Source organism: Balaenoptera ricei, chromosome 8 (assembly GCF_028023285.1).
Source record: "Balaenoptera ricei isolate mBalRic1 chromosome 8, mBalRic1.hap2, whole genome shotgun sequence".
Lineage (NCBI taxonomy): Eukaryota > Metazoa > Chordata > Mammalia > Artiodactyla > Balaenopteridae > Balaenoptera > Balaenoptera ricei.
In genome coordinates this window covers 19186797-19208274 of record NC_082646.1, presented here as the reverse complement: position 1 = coordinate 19208274, position 21478 = coordinate 19186797, and the positions used below count along the sequence as shown (strand labels likewise).

Below are 21478 nucleotides of genomic sequence, written 5' to 3'. Positions count from 1 at the left end.
AGAACCATGGATACAGAGGTCCAACTATAATTATACACGAATTTTCCACTGAGCAAAGGGTCAGCATCCCAACCCCCACATTGTTCAAGGATCTGTAAATAATAAATAGATAACTGCAAATAAATAGATAGATAAATGGGGAGTGGAAGACAGAGAAAAAGTAATCTCATAATCAGCAAGCTGAAATTATACTATTTGTTGCAATTTTGTTTTGCATTCTATGCATTAATAGGCAAAAGAAAAAGCCCTGTCTGATTAGCTTAAGACTTTTGGAGTTAAAAAATTTCTGCTCTATGACTTATTTTAAAAGGATCAAAATGTCTAGCCAGGAGGAGAGTGGCACCTTTGATTCTGACAAGTGCACAAAATATCCCCATTTACGTTCCCCTATCTTAATGTTTTGTGTGGAACCACTTGGTAGTTTTCATATTGTTTGTCTAGTCCACTCTCACTAAAATTTAACATGGACCTTGTCTGGTATATCTATCACTATATCAAGTTACCTGGCATATAGTAGTAGGGTTTTAGTAATTATGTGAATTAATAAAAATACAATGATATTCATTAAATATTTAAGACTGAAAGTATGGCAACTATAAGGAGAATGCTTTAGTTATTGGAAATGCTAATTCATATGAGGTATCAATTATGAATGTCAGATTAAGTGCTATCAGGTACAAGGTATCATTAAATACTCACCAATCTTCCACCAGTGTATTATTCAGGTAGGTCAGCATTATGAAGGTCCACTGAAGTTCTTTATCTTTAAATAACTCAAGGGCCTTGGTATAAGATGTATCTTTACTACATTGTATCGCTATTGTAGAGAAATCTATAGGACCCACTTCTCCCAAGCAGCTTCCAACAGCCTCTATATATAGAAATTCCATTTCAGTAAAGTTATAGCTAAAAGATCATACATAAAACAGAAATTTTCTAATTTCAAAAATATGTTTTGTCATCCTTTAAGATTTAAGTGTTTTCTCAAAGATGCTGAATAGATTAAAGAAGCTACAAAATACTGTATCATTTCCTTCACGTATCATCCATGTCGGCAATATTTTCCCCTATAAAATCATATCCAAGAGCTAGATTAACTAGTAGAAAATAGTTTTTAAGGAAAGTCTAAATATAGCAGCTGTATGCAAGTATCAATTTTCTGGGGGGTATTACATAAAGACCACAAATCTTAAATACTCAGTTCAGTGAAAATTCACACACACACACACACACACACATACATGCAGGAACACACATTTTTTTTCCCACCTGTATTATCACTACCCAGATGAAGACAGATGTTTTCAAGATGCCAGAGGGCCCCCTCATGTTCTTTCCCAGTCATGATGGAATTTAATAAAACATGTTAAAAAATTATTTGATAGTCCTCCTTTCAAAAGGTGGAGCCTAATTCTTCCCTTGAGTGTGGGCTGTACTTAGTGTTTTACTTCTAAAAAACAGAATGTGTACAAGTCTTTCACCTCCTTAACTAAAATTATCCCAGGTATTTAATTCTCTTAAATGTTATTATAAATGGAATTGTAAATGGAATGGAATTTCCATTTTAGATTGTTCATTGCTGGTGTACAGAAACACAAATGAATTTTGTGTGTTGATCTTGTATCCTGCAACTTGGCTGAATTCATTTATTACCTCTCTTATAGTAACTTTCCTAAAGATTTTCTGGGACTTCCTATATATATATACAGTAATGTCATCTGTGAATAGAGATAGTGTTTACTTCTTTGTTTTCCAGTTTTTGTTCAATTGCTCTGGCTATAACTTCCAGTATAATGGTGAATAACAGTGGGCAACTTTGTCTCATTCCTGATCTGAGGAAGACACTCAGTCTTTCACCATTAAATATGACATTAGCTGTGGGTACAAATCACTAAGATTTTATGCTATGCAGGAAAGCCACTTAGGCCTCCTGTAGCAAGTTACATTTGTCCCCAGAAGCAGTGCTACTATGGACAAAGGGTAAATTCCTTGGTCAAAGGAAAGTTCTAGAGTACTGATAAGGTTCTGTTTCTTGGTCTGGTTAGTAGATGCACAGGTGTGTTCTCTTTGCAAAAAATTCTTCAAGTTATATACTTACGACTTTTCTATATGTAAGATATATTTCAATAAAAAATTTACAAGGAAAGAAGTACCCTAGACACTAGACCTCCACTGAGAAGTTAAGGAAGACTCTGTTGAAAGACAGTAGAATCTCTGAAGCATCTCTTATTTCTCCCACTTTTCTTATTTGAAGTAATTATTTCATGACAACTTCAAGCTGACTTGAATCATGTGATTTTTCCATCCTGTGATCACCAAATCTAAAACACCTATACCAGGCATGATGTTGGCTATTTATCTTACATTAGGTTACCCCCAAATGGTGGCAGAAAAGGACTTGAATATGGTTTTAATATCTGAACTTAATATAGCCCTCCAAGTCCTCATTCTTTCTGTTATATAAAAAAGATATTAAGTACCAGTCAGTTATATCTATAAAATGTATCAGAAGTCAATTTATTTGCAACTTAATGCTACAAACAGGTTTTTCTGACTTTCCTAAATATTCACAAGGCATTTTCAAATTAATAGTTATGTACATGTGTTAATCACTAACTTTTTACTTTATATGAATGTCTAAGGGAGGAAAACATGAAAGGAGGGCTGCTTAGGGAGACTTGAACTAAACAGAAATATAACAAGCATCTCACATTTCCCCAATATTCCAAATAACAAACTTTTACTGGTTTTTAAAATGCTATGGGGCTTCCCTGGTGGCGCAGTGGTTGGGAATCTGCCTGCCAATGCAGGGGACACGGGTTCGAGTCCTGGTCTGGGAAGATCCCACATGCCGCAGAGCAACTGGGCCCGTGAGCCACAATTGCTGAGCCTGCGCGTCTGGAGCCTGTGCTCCACAACGAGAGAGGCCGCGACAGTGAGAGGCCTGCGCACCGCGATGAAGAGTGGTCCCCACTTGCCACAACTAGAGAAAGCCCTCGCACAGAAACGAAGACCCAACACAGCCATAAATAAATAAAAAAATAAAAATAAATAAAATGCTATGAAGATGACCATTCAAACAAAAAAACTCATATTCATTCAGCCAAATAGTTTACCTAAAACTTCTCTTTCACCAGTGTGGTTTACTGCCATCTTGGATAACTGCAACAAGCTGACAACTAGCTTCACCATTACACCATCTGGAGGGTTATCTAGAAGCAGTTTTGAAAAAATTAGTTTAAGCTACAGTGAAGACAACACTTTTCTTTATACCATGCTCATATATTAAATTGTGTGACTAGAAAACTTGTACAAAGATTTAAAAAAGATTTTAAATTGTGAGCATTTCAAAAATATGAGGTGAATGAATGTATCTGAACTTTCTTCTTAAAGAGAATCATGTAAAAATGATCAGCAATATTTGGCAGACAGAGAGAGAAAAATGTCTTAAATTGTGCAGAGAAATCAATACCTTAGCAAAATCACAGTTAGAAACACATAATCATTCAACATTAAACTAGAAGGAACCTTGGGAGCATGCTTGGTTTTTTAGCCTCTTGCATATAGAATACACCAGCAATGTCCAACAGAACTTTCTGCAATGATGAAAATGGTCTATAATCTGTGCTGTCCAATGACAGCCACAAGCCACATGTTACTACAGAGAACTTGACATGTGCTAATACAACAAAGAAATTGAACTTTATATTTTATTGAATTTTAATTCATTTAAATTTAAATAGCTATAAACATCTACTGGCTATATTGGTCTGGATCAATAAAATACCAAAACACACACAAAAACAGGAGATAGAAAGAGGGGTTCGTGTTTTACATATATATATATATATCTATCTCAAGAACAAATATACTAGAAACTCAGATTTCAGATGGTCAAAACAAAATTAATTTTTAAAAGTACTGAGGATAAAAATATCACAATAGAAACATGAAGTTAAAGAGCACAGGAAGATGTAAATCAAAACATAAGCAGAAAGAGTTTCCACCAAGTGCAGTACTATAATAACCTAAACTCAAATCAAATCAAAATAAAATGGATGTTTTAAGTAAAAAAAAAAAAAAAAACCAAAAAACCTAGAAACACAAATAAATATGTGTATATATACAAAACCCACACATAGGGCTTCCCTGGTGGTGCAGTGGTTGAGAATCCGCCTGCCAATGCAGGGGACACAGGTTCGAGCCCTGGTCCGGGAAGATCCCACATGCTGCGGAGCAACTGGGCCCGTGAGCCACAACTACTGAGCCTGTGCGTCTGGAGTCTATGCTCCCCAACAAGAGAGGCCGCGATAGTGAGAGGCCCCCAGACCGCGATGAAGAGTGGCCCCCACCCAAAACCTATGGGATGCAGCAAAAGCAGTTCTAAGAGGGAAGTTTATAGCTATACAAGCCTACCTAAAGAAACAAGAAAAATCTCAAGTAAACAATCTAACCTTACACCTAAAGAAACTAGAGAAAGAAGAACAAACAAAACGCAAAGTTAGCAGAAGGAAAGAAATCATAAAGATCAGAGCAGAAATAAATGAAATAGAAACAAAGAAAACAATAGCAAAGATCAATAAAACTAAAAGCTGGTTCTTTGAGAAGATAAACAGAATTGATAAGCCATTAGCCAGACTCATCAAGAAAAAGAGGGAGAGGACTCAAATCAATAAAATCAGAAATGAAAAAGGAGAAGTTACAACAGACACCGCAGAAATACAAAGCATCCTAAGAGACTACTACAAGCAACTTTATGCCAATAAAATGGACAACCTGGAAGAAATGGACAAATTCTTAGAAAAGTATAACCTTCCAAGACTGAACCAGGAAGAAACAGAAAATATGAACAGACCAATCACAAGTAATGAAATTGAAACTGTGATTAAAAATCTTCCAACAAACAAAAGTCCAGGACCAGATGGCTTCACAGGTGAATTCTATCAAACATTTAGAGAATAGCTAACACCTATCCTTCTCAAACTCTTCCAAAAAAATTGCAGAGGAAGGAACACTCCCAAACTCATTCTATGAGGCCACCATCACCCTGATACCAAAACCAAACAAAGACACTACAAAAAAAGAAAATTACAGACCAATATCACTGATGAATACAGATGCAAAAATCCTCAACAAAATACTAGCAAACAGAATCCAACAACACATTAAAAGGATCATACACCACGATCAAGTGGGATTTATCCCAGGGATGCAAGGATTCTTCAATATATGCAAATCAATCAATGTGATACACCATATTAACAAATTGAAGAATAAAAACCATATGATCATCTCAATAGATGCAGAAAAAGCTTTTGACAAAATTCAACACCCATTTATGATAAAAACTCTCCAGAAAGTGGGGATAGAGGGAACCTACCTCAACATAATAAAGGCCATATATGACAAACCCACAACAAACATCATTCTCAATGGTGAAAAACTGGAAGCATTTCCTCTAAGATCAGGAACGAGACAAGGATGTCCACTCTCACCACTTTTATTCAACATAGTTCTGGAAGTCCTAGCCACGGCAATCAGAGAAGAAAAAGAAATAAAAGGAATACAAATTGGAAAAGAAGAAGTAAAACTGTCACTGTTTGCAGATGACATGATACTATACATAGAGAATCCTAAAACTGCCACCAGAAAACTGCTAGAGCTAATTAATGAATATGGTAAAGTTGCAGGATACAAAATTAATGCACAGAAATCTCTTGCATTCCTATACACTAATGATGAAAAATCTGAAAGAGAAATTATGGAAACACTCCCATTTACCACTGCAACAAAAAGAATAAAATACCTAGGAATAAACCTACCTAGGGAGACAAAAGACCTGTATGCAGAAAACTATAAGACACTGATGAAAGAAATTAAAGATGATACCAACAGATGGAGAGATATACCATGTTCTTGGATTGGAAGAATCAACATTGTGAAAATGACTATACTACCCAAAGCAATCTACAGATTCAATGAAATCCCTATCAAATTACCAATGGCATTTTTTACGGAGCTAGAACAAATCATCTTAAAATTTGTATGGAGACACAAAAGACCCCAAATAGCCAAAGCAGTCTTGACGGAAAAAAACGGAGCTGGAGGAATCAGACTCCCTGACTTCAGACTATACTACAAAGCTACAGTCATCAAGACAATATGGTACTGGCACAAAACAGAAATATAGATCAATGCAACAAGATAGAAAGCCCAGAGATAAACCCACGCACCTATGGTCAACTAATCTATGACAAAGGAGGCAAAGATATACAATGGAGAAAAGACAGTCTCTTCAATAAGTGGTGCTGGGAAAACTGGACAGCTACATGTAAAAGAATGAAATTAGAATACTCCCTAACACCATACACAAAAATAAACTCAAAATGGATTAGAGACCTAAATGTAAGACTGGACACTATAAAACTCTTAGAGGAAAACATAGGAAGAACACTCTTTGACATAAATCACAGCAAGATCTTTTTTGATCCACCTCCTAGAGTAATGGAAATAAAAACAAAAATAAACAAATGGGACCTAATGAAACTTCAAAGCTTTTGCACAGCAAAGGAAACCATAAACAAGACAAAAAGACAACCCTCAGAATGGGAGAAAATATTTGCAAACAAATCAACGGACAAAGGATTAATCTCCAAAATATATAAACAGCTCATTCAGCTCTATATTAAAGAAACAAACAGCCCAATCCAAAAATGGGCAGAAGACCTAAATAAACATTTCTCCAAAGAAGACATACAGACGGCCACGAAGCACATGAGAAGATGCTCAACATTACTATTAGAGAAATGCAAATCAAAACTACAATGAGGTATCACCTCACACCAGTTAGAATGGGCATCATCAGAAAATCTACAAACAACAAATGCTGGAGAGGGTGTGGAGAAAAGGGAACCCTCTTGCACTGTTGGTGGGAATGTAAATTGATACAGCCACTATGGAGAACAGTACGGAGGTTCCTTAAAACACTAAAAATAGAATTACCATATGACCCAGCAATCCCACTACTGGGCATATACCCAGAGAAAACCTTAATTCAAAAAGACACATGCACCCCAATGTTCATTGCAGCGCTATTTACAATAGCCAGGTCATGGAAGCAACCTAAATGCCCATCAACAGATGAATGGATAAAGAAGTTGTGGTACATATATACAATGGAATATTACTCAGCCATAAAAAGGAACAAAATTGAGTCATTTGTTGAGACGTGCATGGATCTAGAGACTGTCATACAGAGTGAAGTAAGTCAGAAAGAGATAAACAAATATCGTATATTAACGCATGTATGTGGAACCTAGAAAAATGGTACAGATGAGCCTGTTTGCAGGGCAGAAGTTGAGACACAGATGTAGAGAACAGACATATGGACACCAAGGGGGGGAAACTGCGGTGGGGTGGGGATGGTGGTGTGCTGAATTGGACGATTGGGATTGACATGTATACACTGATGTGTATAAAATTGATGACTAATAAGAACCTGCAGTATAAACAAACAAACAAACAAAACAACTAATACTAAACTTTCATTGGGTTATTTGTATGGAAATATGTTAATATAAATGTTTCAGACATTACATGAAATTTCTAATAATCTTATATGTTCTGGTATAATGTTATAAGTCATAATCCTAGTTATTACTTTAAAATGTATATCTCAGAAATAACTAATTTTCTTGTCAACTGCATTATTATGAACTTTCATCAAATCTTTAACCGTGGTCATTTTTAAGTCTTTTGTCATTTACAGACAGTTCTGGGTGTACTCTGATGCTTTTGCAAATATGTTCCTATAAAAGGGTTTCATCTTCAGGAAATTCATGGAAAAGACTCTGACAAGTACAGGTTTCTGGTAACTGACTGTACTGCTGAACTGAATGAATAAGCATTTTCAGAACTCTAATGAAAAACTGATGCGCTCATAAAGGTGCTAACAAAAGATCAAGGTGGAAAAAAAAATTAATTACATGGGACTGAGTGAACTGATGAGGATGAGTATAATTTTTGTGACTTTCTGTTTGAATTTAAAAAAAAGAAAAAATCCCACAAGGACTCAGAGGCAAAGAATATACAAATCAATTTTCACTGCAAAGTAAAGGAGCTGTTACAGTGGAGGATTACTGAACTGAATGTCAATATTATGACATAGTATGAGTGTGTTTCATGTTTGGTAATGGCAATCATTGTTGCTTTTGTTGTGGTCATCCATGTACAATGCTTGGTGTCAGTCTATTTATCTCTTGTAAAAATAAAATAGTGTGTGTGTGTGGAAAAAAAAAAAAAAGAGTGGCCCCCGCTTGCCGCAACTAGAGAAAGCCCTCGCACAGAAACGAAGACCCAACACAGCCAAAAATAAATAAATAAATAAATAAATAATTTTTAAAAACACACACATATATACATACACACAAAACACATACATGGCTAAGATGTTTAAAATAAAATGAAAAATAACATTTCTTTTACTTAAATAAATTGGGGTAGTAGGCAGAGACAAATTACCTTGCATGCCTGCTCTAAGAAATTCAAATTTTTCTTTTAGGCAGTAGCAAATTGTTAACATTTTTTAAGCAGCAGAATAACATGATTATATTTGGACTTAGAGAAATCATTCTGGCAGAGGTGCAGAGAATGGATAAAATGTGAGTAGTTCAAGGTAAGGAGACCACTTTAGGAAGTCTTTCATAACTAAATGAGAACTGATGAGGGTCTGAAATGAACTAAATCTGTGGCAATTAAACCAAGAGCAAGAATTTATAAAAAATTCTTTCAAAAAGAAATGGGTACAAATAACCCAAGTCATTAAAATTAGTACCCTGAGATGCTCTCATAAGATCCATCATCTGATCTTTATGTTGCTCTAGTTGTCTTCGAAGATCCTTCAATCCTTCAAGCCTTGTCAATGGAAGTGCATCATAAACATTTACTGAGAGAAAATGGTTAATTTCCTAAAAGAGAAAATTAGCTAAAAATGTAACTTGCTTTTGACATGTATTGGCTGAGTCTGTAAAATAAAACTTAAAAATTTTTTTAAATTAGTGCCTTCTACAGATACTGACTCATAACACTGTTACTACCAAACAAGGTAGAAATAAATTACTTATTTCACTTCAAATCCTACAATGTTTTAATCATTTAAATTGCAGTAGACTCTCTCATGATACAGTATCTAGAGTTTAAGATTGTTATAGCATACTCAGAGGGAAAAGCTTAAATTTCTATTTATTTAGTACTGCAACTCTAGTTTTATCTTAATATATTTAACCACATTTTCATACTGATTATAGTCAAATGTAGAGTATACTTTTAAAATTATAATAAGATTTATAAAGAAAAATCTATCTGAACATAGTTTTGAAGTTTATAAAGGTTAAAACAAGATTAAAACTTGAAAAACTCTTCAGAAAGTTACATATCTTCTATAATTCAAACATTATATTGTCCGAAAAAGGGTCAGATGGTAATTTTGAGATATTAATGAATCTTATGTGTATGAAAATCAAGCATATTTTATATCATATTTCTTCAATATTTAAATTCAGATCTTTAACAAGAAATTTTGAATTTATACTTTTACTGCAATGCAAGAGTATATATTAAGATTTAGTTTTTTATCTGTTAAGAGGATAGATTTCATGTTATGTTTTCTTTAACCACAATTTTTAAAAAAGATTGGTTTTTACTTTCAGAGCATTAGTTTCCAAAAAGTTCTACTAACCTGTCTAATACAAAATAGCAATATTATGGAATAATTATTACCTCCAAAAGTGAAAAGGGTCCTCTACTGTATTTGATTTTCTGCTGAGTAATACGCAAATCCCTAAAGACAACATGGTCAGGAAAAGGATCTAAAAGTTTAATCGTGATATAGAGATTTTCATTATCCTTGTTATCAATCACTAAGTATTTCAACAAGTCCAATACCTAAACATAATTAAAAAAGAAAAAATCAAGAGGAGAAATGGATTAATTATATTTTAAAGTAAAACAACCAAACCCACTGTAATAAATGATAAAAACTCTACTTAGTTCAGATAAAATCACTTCTAAGGCACCCAGCTACTACTGTTTCTGTGCTTTCAAATAATTCAACAAATATGTAAGGCCTTTACTCCAGGATGGACACTGAGGTATACAGTTGTCAATATTACTGAAACATTTTATATAAGTAATACCTCACACATCATCATAGTGGAGTGAACTACATCCTTAGTTTTGACTACCTCTATACTTCAGCATAAGTAAGAGATAGAAATCAGGTTATTCATTAGATCAAAATTACTAGGTACTCTGTAATTAAATGATTACAAGGATTAATTCACTGAGAATGTTTTCCCCACCATTTTTCAAAGAATATTTCCACTAAAATTACTGATTACACCAAGTAAACATAAACCCTCGGCTCCTTCCAACAATACTTTATCAGTGTATTTCAAATATCATTTTGAATATGATTTGGGAAATTACCTGTTCCTGAACCTCCATCTGATCATCCACAAGGGGTATAAGTGTACCAACAATAACATGAAGATGACTTTCTAAAGCATCCTTACAGTAAGTTACTGCTGTGTGGCAAACCCGGCTTAACAGGTCACAACAAAGGGAGAAGCTACGTAATGACACATCCATGAAATGAGAAGGCCTAATATAGGGGAAAAAAAACAGTAAGTTCTAGGACACTACTTTGACATAAACTCATTCAAAAGTCACTTTTATTCAACAGCTCTAATTCTGATGTGGCTTGACATAAAAGTCACTTTCACATCTAAGTCCTTAATAGTTTAAAACCCGAAAAGAGAAGTGACATCAGCAAAATGACAGAGTAGGAAGCTCCAAGCTCCCCTGACAGAAACACTGAAAAACAAGCAAACTGTAAGAGCTTTGTTAGAACTCTGTAAAACAGTCAAAAGTTTACAGCAATCAAGCAATCGCTGATATCAAGAAAAAGGAAACTTAAAAACTAGGAAAGCTTTGCGGTGATTTTACTTGCCCTTGCCCCACGACCCCCCCAGCCTGGCAATAGTCATGAAAACTGCAGTCCCCATTTCCAATGTGGGATCCTGGTCCTTAGTTCTGAAGGGAGCAGAGCATATTTTATTCGCAAATGATTGTGTATGTCTGTTCTAAACCTGTCTGGGAGCTACCTGAAGGACTAATATAAGGTGCTTGGCTCTTGTTTTTCCTAACTTGGGTCTCCTACAGGCTGGAAAAGCTGAGGGCACTGCTTGAAGACATTGTAAGGCTAACCAACAACCCACAGCTGCCTGGGATAACAGACTGCCTAATGCCTAGGATGAAAAGCTAGAGAGAGAGTTTCCTTGTAAAGTTAGAACACTCAAAATCACTCACATTGGGCTTCCCTGGTGGGGCAGTGGTTAAGAATCCGCCTGCCAATGCAGGGGACATGGGTTCGAGCCCTGGTCTGGGAAGATCCCACATGCCACGGAGCAACTAAACCTGTGCACCACAACTACTGAGCCTGTGCTGTAGAGCCTACGAGTCACAACTACTGAGCCCATGTACCACAACTACTGAAGCCCACGCAACTAGAGCCCGTGCTCCACAAGAGAAGCCACCCCAATGAGAAGCCCGCGCACCGCAACGAAGAGTAGCCCCCACTCACCGCAACTAGAGACAGCCCACGTGCAGCAACGAAGACTCAACACAGCCAAAAATAAATTAAAAAAAAAAAATTCACTCACATTTTCAGGGAATTGATAAAGTCACACACATGCCCAGGGTAAGGTGCTTGCTCACAAACTACCTAAGAAGACCATAATCTTTCACTTTGGGCTTAACCTTAGGCTCAGTGCAAGCCAAGCTAAATGCTGAAGGAGAGTCTTAACACAGAGCCAATCTGCAAAGACTAGGAAAGGTTTTCTCTCTCTCTTTCTCTCTCTTTGGCTCCTGGTATTCAAGGAAATCTCTGTCAAAATGCTACCTGAACCCAAGTTAAGCAACGGTCTTCAGTGACTACAACGGCAAGGAATATGCCCTCTAGAAAAACAGTTGAGTAAATTCATGAAACAAATGTACCATTACAGCCTTCAACAATTCAAAAAAAAAAAAAAAAAAAGTCAAACCTTGGGGAAGGGGAAAATCTGATTTCCACAGGTAATATATCATAATAGTAAAATGTCCAGTTTCAACAAAAAAATCACAAGGTATTCAAAGAAATAGGAAAGTATGGACCATTCAAAGGAATAAAATATATTGACTAAAACAGTTCCCAAGGAAGGTCAGACTGGAATTATCAGACAAAGACATTGTCAAACAACTGTCTTAAACATGCTAAAAGAGCTTAAAGACAAATGAAAATGAAGATACAGCATACCAAAACTAATGGGATTCAGCAAGGGCAGTGCTGAGAGGAAATTATGTTGCAGTAAACAGCTACATTAAAAAAGAAGAAAGACTTGAAGAACACTACAAACAAGAATTAACACCTCAAACTCTTCCAGAAAAGGGAACAGGAGGGAACACTTCCTAACTCATTTTGTGAGGCCAGCATTTCTGATACAAAAGTAAGATAAAGACACCACAGGAAAATTATAGTCTCTAATACTCTTATGAATCTATATATATATATATATATATATATATATATATATATATATATATGCAAAACTCCTCAACAAAATACTAGCAAACTGAATCTAACAGCACATTAAAAGGATACACATCAGGGCAGGAGTCAAGATGGCAGTGTGGGAAGACACGGAGTTAGTGTATCCCTACAACTAAGGTGTCTGCTGGCTGCTGCTGGGGGACTCTGACCCTCAAGGAGACAGGAGGAACCCCAGAGTGAACTGGTAGAACGTAGGGGAACCGAGGTGGGGGAGGAGAAGTGGAGGCCAGACAAGACCGGTGTCCCTGAGGCTGGGGAGATCAGGAGAGGCAGGTGGGAGGGACTCTCCGGGAAGAGCAGGAGAGGAGCAGAGGGCGATCACCTGGCCCACTCGGGCCGGGGGCCTGCTGAGCTCCCAAGCCGGTTCCCCCAACTCCAAAGCCCAACCAGGCCGCGTGGGTCCTGGGGGCGTAGGAGGGAGGCCGGGGAGATCAGGAGTGGCAGGTGGGAGGGGCCCTTGGGGAGGAGAGGGAGAGGAGTGGTGGGCAATGGCCTGCTCACTTGGGCACGGGGAGGCTCCTGAGCTCCCAGGCCAGTCCCCTGCCCTACAAGGTCCCCACTTCACACCCCTGCCTGGCTGCATTGGTCCTGCGGGCATAGGAGGGAGGCCGGGGAGATCGGGAGACATAGGCGGGAGGGGCCCTCCCAGACCCCAGACCACAGGAGCAGAAGAGGAGAGGAGGGAGTTTGTCCCACCCACTCAAGCTCAGGAAGCCTGCTGGGCTCCCAGATGAGGTCCCCTGCCCTCTGAGACAAGGGGTGGGGGGCACGCCTGGGGCCCTTCAGTTCCTTGAGCCTAAGCCCCATCCCCCACAGCCCCCAGGGCCTTTTCCAGCCCTGTGGGTCCTGAGCATTGGCCCCACCCACCACCCAAACCTCCCCCTTGCTTAGGGCCCACTCTCCACAGCCAATGCCTTCCCCCTCCCGCCCTCCGCCTTTTTTTTTTTTCTTTTCCCTCCTTCTCTTTTTTACTATTGTGGTACTGATGTTCCTTCTGGTGGCTGATTAATCTATATTTTTATTTTTACATTCTTTCTCACATATCTGTTAGTTTCCTAGTCTAATTTTATTTTTTACTTTGTTATCGCTCTTTCTTTTTTTTTTCTTGCCACCCCATGCAGCTTGTGGGATCTTGATTGGCGAGCCGAGGGTCGGGCGGAAGCTCCTGCGGTGGGGTTCCAAGTCCGAACCACTGTACTAACAGAGAACCTCAGACCCCAGGGAATATTCATTGGAGTGAGGTCTCACAGAGCTCCTCATCTCAGCACCAAGACCCAGCTCTACCCAATAGCCTACAAACTCAAGTGTTAGAAGCCTCAGGCCAAACAACCAGTAAAACAGGAACACAGTCCCACTCATAAAAGAAAAAATTAGATGGCAAAAAAATATGTCACAGATGAAGGAACAAGGTAAAAACCTACAAGACCAAATAAATGAAGAGGAAATAGGCAATCTACCTGAAAAAGAATTCAGAGTAGTGATAGTAAAGATGATCCAGAATCTCAGAAACAGAATGGAAGCACGGACTGAGAAAATACAAGAAATGATTAACAAAGATCTAAAAGAACTAAAGAACAAACAGAGATGAACAACACAATAACTGAAATGAAAAATATACTAGAAGGAATCAGTAGCAGAATAACGGAGGCAGAAGAACGAATAAGTGAGCTGGAAGACAAAATGGTGGAAATAACTGCCAAGGAGCAGAATACAGAAAAAGGAATGAAAAGAATTGAAGACAATCTCAGAGACCTCTGGGACAACAATAAACACACCAACATTCTAATTATAAGGGTCCCAGAAAAGAAGAGAAAAAGAAAGGGTCTGAGAAGGTATCTGAAGAGATTATAGTTGAAAACTTCCCTAACATGGGAAAGGAAATAGTCACCCAACTCCAGGAAGCACAGACAGTCCCATACAGGATAACCCCTAGGAAAAACACACCAACACATATATTACTCAAACTAACAAAAATTAAATTCAAAGAAAAAATATTAAAAGCAGCAAGGGAAAAACAAAAAATAACATACCATAAGATTATCAGCTGATTTTTCTGCAGGCCAGAAGGGAGTGGCAAGATGTACTTAAAGTGATGAAAGAGAAAAACCTACAACCAAGATTACTCTACCCAGCAAGGATCTCATTCAGAGTCAATGGAGAAGACAAAAGCTTTTCATACAAGCAAATGCTAAGAGAATTCAGCATCACCAAACCAGTTTTAGAACAAATGCTAAAGAAACTTCTCTAAGCGGGAAACACAGGAGAAGAAAAAGAACCACAAAAACAAACCCAAAACAATTAAGAAAATGGTAATAGGAACATACATATCCTATATAATAACCTTGAATGTAAATGGATTAAAGGCCCCAACCAAAAGACACAGACTGGCTGAATGGATACAAAAACCAGACCCATATATATGCCATCTACAAGAGACCCACTTCAGACCTAGGGACACATACAGACTGAAAGTGAAGGGATGGAAAAATATATTCCATGCAAATGGAAATTAAAAGAAAGCTGGAGTAGCAATACTCATATCACATAAAATAGACTTTAAAATAAAGACTGTTACAAGAGTTAAGGAGGGACACTACATAAGAAGATATAACAATTATAAACGTTTATGCACCCAACATAGCACCTCTATACATAAGGCAAATGTTAACAACCATGAAAGGAGAAATTGTCAGTAACACAATAATAGTAGGGGACTTTAACACCCCACTTACGCCAATGGACAGATCATCCAAACAGAAAATAAATAAGGAAACACAAGCTTTAAATGACACAATATACCAGACAGATCTACTTGATATTTACAGAACATTCCATCCAAAAGTGGCAGAATACACTTTCTTCTCAAGTGCACACGGAACATCCTCCAGGATACATCACATCTTGGGTCACAAATGAAGCCTCGGAAAATTTGAGAAAACTGAAATCGTATCAGGCATCTTTTCTAACCACAACACTATGAGACTGGAAATCAATTACACGAAAAAAACTGTAAAAAACACAAATACATGGAGGTTAAAAAGTGTGCCACTAAATAACCAAGAGATCACTGAAGAAATCAAAGAAGAAATAAAAAAATACACAGAAACAAACGACAATGAAAACACGACAACCCAAAACCTATGGGACGCAGCAAGAGCAGTTCTAAGAGGGAAGTTTATAGCAATTCAATCTCACCTCAAGAAACAAGAAAAATCTCAAACTATCTAACCCTACACTTAAAACAACTAGAGAAAGAAGAACAAACAAAACCCAAAGTTACTAGAAGGAAAGAAATCATAAAGATCTGAGCAGACATAAATGAAATGGAAACGAAAAAAACAATAGCAAAGATCAATAAAACTAAAAGCTGGTTCTTTGAGAAGATAAACAAATTTGATAAACCCTTAGCCAGACTCATCAGGAAAAAAAGGGAGAGGACGCAAATCGATAAAATTAGAAATGAAAAAGGAGAAATCACAACTGACACTGCAGAAATACAAAGGATTATAAGAGACTACTACCAACAACTGTATGCCAATAAAACGGACAACCGTGAAGAAATGGACAAATTCTTGGAAAGGTACAATTTTCCAAGACTGAACCAGGAAGAATTAGAAAATATAAACAGACCTGTCACGAGTAATGAAATTGAAACCGTAATTAAAAATCTTCCAACAAACAAAAGTCCAGGACCAGATGGCTTCAGAGGAAAATTCTATCAAACATTTAGAGAAGAGCTAACACCCATCCTTCTCAAACTCTTCCAAAAAATTGCACAGGGAGAAACACTCCCAAACTCATTCTACGAAGCCACCATCACCCTGATACCAAAACCAGACAAAGATATCACAAAAAAAGAAAATTACAGACCAATACCATTGATGAACATAGATGCAAAAATCCTGAACAAAATACTAGCAAACACAATCCAACAGCACATTAAAAGGATCATACACTATGATCAAGCAGGATTTATCCCAGGGATGCAAGGATTCTTCCATATACACAAATCAATCAATGTGATACACCACATTAACAAATTAAGGAATAAAAACGACGTGATCATCTCAATAGATGCAAAAAAGCTTTTGACATAATTCAACACCATTTATGATAAAAACTCTCCAGAAAATGGGCATAAAGGGAACCTACCTCAACATAATAAAGGCTATATATGACAAACCTACAGCAAGCATCATACTCAATGGTGAAAAACTGAAAGCATTTCCACTAGGATCAGGAACAAGACAAGGATGTCCACTCTCGCCACTCTTATTCAATATAGTTTTGGAAGTCCTAGCCACAGCAATCAGAGAAGAAAAAGAAATAAAAAGAATACAAATTGGAAAAGAAGAAGTAAAACTGTCCCTATTTGCCGATGACATGATACTATACATAGAAAATCTTAAAGATGCCACCAGAAAACTACTAGAACTAATCAATGAATTTGGTAAGGTTGAAGGATACAAAATTAATGCACAGAAATCTCTGGCATTCTTATACATCAACAACAAAAAATCAGAAAGAGAAATTAAGGAAATGCTCCCATTTACCACTGCAACAAAAAGAATAAAATACCTAGGAATAAAACTGCCTAAAGAGGCAAAAGACTTGTACTCAGAAAACTATAAAACACTGATGAAATAAATCAAAGACAACATAAACAGATGGAGAAATATACCATGTTCTTGGACTGGAAGAATCAACATTGTGAAAATGACTATACTACCCAAAGCAATCTACAGATTCAATGCAATCCCTATCAAACTATCAATGGCATTCTTCACAGAATTAGAACAAAAAATCTTACAATTCGTATGGAAACACAAAGGACCCCGAAGAGCCAAAGCAATCTTGAGAAAGAAAAACGGAGTTGGAGGAATCAGGCTCGCTGACTTCAAATTATACCACAAACTATAATAATTAAGACAGTATGGTATTGGCACAAAAACAGAAATACAGGTCAATGGTACAGGACAGAATGCCCAGAGATAAAGCCACGCACATATGGGCACCTAATTTATAACAAAGGAGGCAAGAACATACAATGGAGAAAAGACAGCCTCTTCAATAAGTGGTGCTGGGAAAACTGGAGAGCTACATGTAAAAGAATGAAATTAGAAAACTGCCTAACACCATACACAAAAATAAACTCAAAATGGATTAAAGACTTAAATGTAAGACCAGACACTATAAAACTCTTAGAGGAAAACATAGGAAAAACTCTTTGACATAAACCACAACAAGATCTTTTTTGACCCACCTCCTAGAGTAACAGAAATAAAAACAAAAATAAACAAATGGGACTGAATTAAACTTAAAAGCTTTTGTACAGCAAAGGAAACCATAAACAAGACAAAAAGACAACCCTCAGAATGGGAGAAAATATTTGCAAATGAAACAACAGACAAAGGATTACACTCCAAAATATACAAACAGCTCATGGAGCTCAATATGAAAAAAAAAAAAATCCAGTTAAAAAATGGACAGAAGACCTAAACAGACATTTCACCAAGGAAGACATACAGATGGCCAAGAGGCACATGAAAAGATGCTCAACATCACTAATTATTAGAGAAATGCAAATCAAAACTACAATGAGGTATCATCTCACGCTGGTCAGAATGGCCATTATCAAAAAAGTTAGAAACAATAAATGCTGGAAAGGGTGTAGTGAAAAGGGAACCCTCCTGCACAGTTGGTGGGAATGTAAATTGATACAGCCACTATGGAAAACAGTATGGAGGTTCCTGAAAAAACTAAAAATAGAACTACCATATGACCCAGCAATCCCACTACTGGGCATATACCCTGAGAAAACCATAATTCAAAATGAGACGTGCACCACAATGTTCACTGCAGCACTATTTAGTAGCCACCAATAGCCAGGACATGGAACCAATCTAAATGTCCATTGACAGATGAATGGATAAAGAAGATGTGGCACATATATACAATGTGTACAAACTCAGCCATAAAAAGAAACAAAATTGAGTTATTTGCAGTGAGGTGGATGGACCTAGAGTCTGTCATACAGAGTGAAGTAAGTCAGAAAGAGAAAAACAAATACTATATGCTAACGCATATATATGGAATCTAAAAAACAAAAAAAATGGTACTCATGACCTAGTTGCAGAGCAGGAATAAAGAGGTAGACATAGAAAATCGACTTGAGGACATGGGGTGGGAGGGCGAAGCTGGGGCGAAGTGAGAGTAGCATTGACATATATACACTACCAAATGTAAAATAGTTGGCTGGTGGGAAGCAGCAGCATAGCACAGGGAGATCAGCTCAGTGCTTTGCGATGACTTGGAAGGGTGGGATAGGGAGGATGGGAGGGAGGCTCAAGAGGGAGGGGATATGGGGACATGTGTATGCATATGGCTGATTCGCTTTGTTGTGCAACAGAAACTAACATGGGGGCTTCCCTGGTGGCGCAGAGGTTGAGAATCTGCTTGCTAATGCAAGGGACATGGGTTGGAGCCCTGGTCCGGGAAGATCTCACATGCCATGGAGCAACTAAGCCCGTGTGCCAGAACTACTGAGCCTGCACTCTGGAGCCCGCAAGCCACAACTACTGAAGCCTGCGTGCCTAGAGCCACAGGCTCCACAACAATAGAAGCCACCACAATGAGAAGCCCACGCACCACAACAAAGAGTAGCTCCTGCTCGCCACAACTAGAGAAAAGCCCACATGCAGCAACAAAGACCCAACACAGCCAGAAATAAAAAAATAAATAAATTTATTTAAAAAAAAGAAAGAAACTAACACAGTATTGTGAAGCAATTATACTCCAAAAAAGATTAAAAAAAAAAAAAAAAAGGATATACATCATGAGCAAGTGGGATTTATCCCAGGAATGTAAGAGTGGATCAGTATAGGAAAGTCAATCCATGTAATATACCACACTGATAGAATGAAAGAATATAACACATGACCATCTCAACAAACAGAAAAGGCATTTGACAAAATCTAACACCCTTTCATGAGAAAAACATCAGAATAGACAGAAACTTTCTCATCAAAATAATGGTAACCTATGAAAACCCAAAGCTAACAACATAATGTCGAAAAACTGAAAGCTTTCCCACTAAGATCAGGAATAAGACAAGGATGCCCACTTTCACCACTGATACCCAACATTGTACTGAACTTCCAGCCAGAGCAATTAAAAAAGAAAAAGAAATAAAGGGCATCCAAATCAGAAAGGAAGAAGTAAAACTATATCCAGATGACATGATTCTATATATACAGAAACTCCCAAAAGAATCCACAATAAATCTACCAGAGGTAACAAACAAATTTAGCAAAGTTACAAGTCACAAAATCAACATACAAAATTATTTGTGTTTCTATACAATAGCAGTTGACAATCTAAAATGGAAATTGATTAAAAAACTCCATTTACAATAGCATCTAAAAGAACTAAATACCTGGGAATAAATCTAACCAAGGATGGATGTGAAAGGCCTGTGCACTGAAAACTATACAGCATGGATGAAAGAAATTAAATAAGTTCAACCAAATGGAAAGACATCCTGTGTTCATGGATTGGAAGACAAATTGTTGACATGTTAATACTATCTAAATAGTCACATATTCAATGCAATCTCCATCTAAATTCCAACAGACTTTTTTGCATAAATTCACATGGAATTGCAAGGGACCCCAAACAGCCAAAACAATCTTGAAAAAGAAGAACAAAATTGGAGGACTCCCACTTCCTGGTTTCAAAAGTTACTATAAAGCTATAGTAATCAACAAAGCATGGTACTGGCACAAGTAAAGACCAATGGAATAGGACTGAGAATCCAGAAATAAACCCATACACCAATGGCTAACTGATTTTTGACAAGGATGCCAAGTCCCTTCAAAGGGGAAAGAACATTCTCTTTAACATACTGGAACAATTAGATTTCTACATGCAAAAGAATGACATTGAACCCCTAACTCACACTACATATAAAAATTAAAATGAATAAACAACCTAAATATAAGAGCTAAAAGCATAAAACTCTTAGAATAAACTCTAAGGGTAAACCTTTGTGACCTTAGATTTGACAATGAATTCTTACATATAATACCAAAACCACAGGAAACAAAAAAAAAAAACCAAACAAGATAAATCAGACTTTATCAAAATTAAAAAGATCTGCGCATCAAAAGACATTATCAGCCAAGTGAAAATTTTATAGGATGGGAGAAACTACTTTCAAATCATGTATGAATTCAATATCCAGAATATATTTGCAAATCATATATTAAGAGTTCAACACCAAGAATACATAAAGAACTCCTACGGCTCAACAAAAAGACAATCCAATTTTAAAAAATGGGCAAAGGACTGAAATAGACATTTCTCCAAAGAAGATATACAAATGGTCAATAAGCTCATGAAAAGAAGTTCAACATCATTAGTCAGTAGGAAAATGTAAAATCAAAACCCCAATGAGATACCACTTCATATCCATGAAACAACCCAAGTGTTCATCAACAGATGAATGGATAAACAAAATGTGGTATATATATCCAATGGAATATTACTTAGCGATAAAAAAGTATGATGCTGGATGAACCCTGAAGACATGCTAAGTGAAACAAGCCAGACAGAAAAGGAAAAATAAATTATGATTCTACTTATATGAAATATCTGTAACAGGCAAATTCATAGAGACAGGAAGTATATTAGAGGTTATAAGGGGCTTACAGGGAAGTGGTAATGTGGAATTATTGCTTAACGGGTACAGAGGTTCTATTTGAGGTAATGAAAAAGTTTTGGAAACAGTGGCAATGGGAACACGAAACTGTGAACGTAATTAATATCACTGAA

General features: G+C 37.0%; 1 protein-coding gene across 3 annotated transcripts in view; it reads right to left on the bottom strand.

Moving 5' to 3' along the window:
* The window catches only part of ATM (ATM serine/threonine kinase), a 141486-nt gene that overhangs the window by 65824 nt on the left and 54184 nt on the right, over window positions 1-21478 (bottom strand). For 2 of the 3 annotated variants that reach the window (XM_059930391.1, XM_059930388.1), the window contains exons 30-34: window positions 10486-10660; window positions 9778-9942; window positions 8834-8966; window positions 3117-3212; window positions 700-871 (exon numbers count right to left, since the gene is read on the bottom strand). In XM_059930391.1, coding sequence (XP_059786374.1) covers window positions 700-871; window positions 3117-3212; window positions 8834-8966; window positions 9778-9942; window positions 10486-10660 — 741 coding nt within the window. Of the gene's footprint in view, window positions 1-699; window positions 872-3116; window positions 3213-8833; window positions 8967-9777; window positions 9943-10485; window positions 10661-21478 lie in introns of those variants that run through there. The other variant, XM_059930389.1, reaches the window with a different exon arrangement.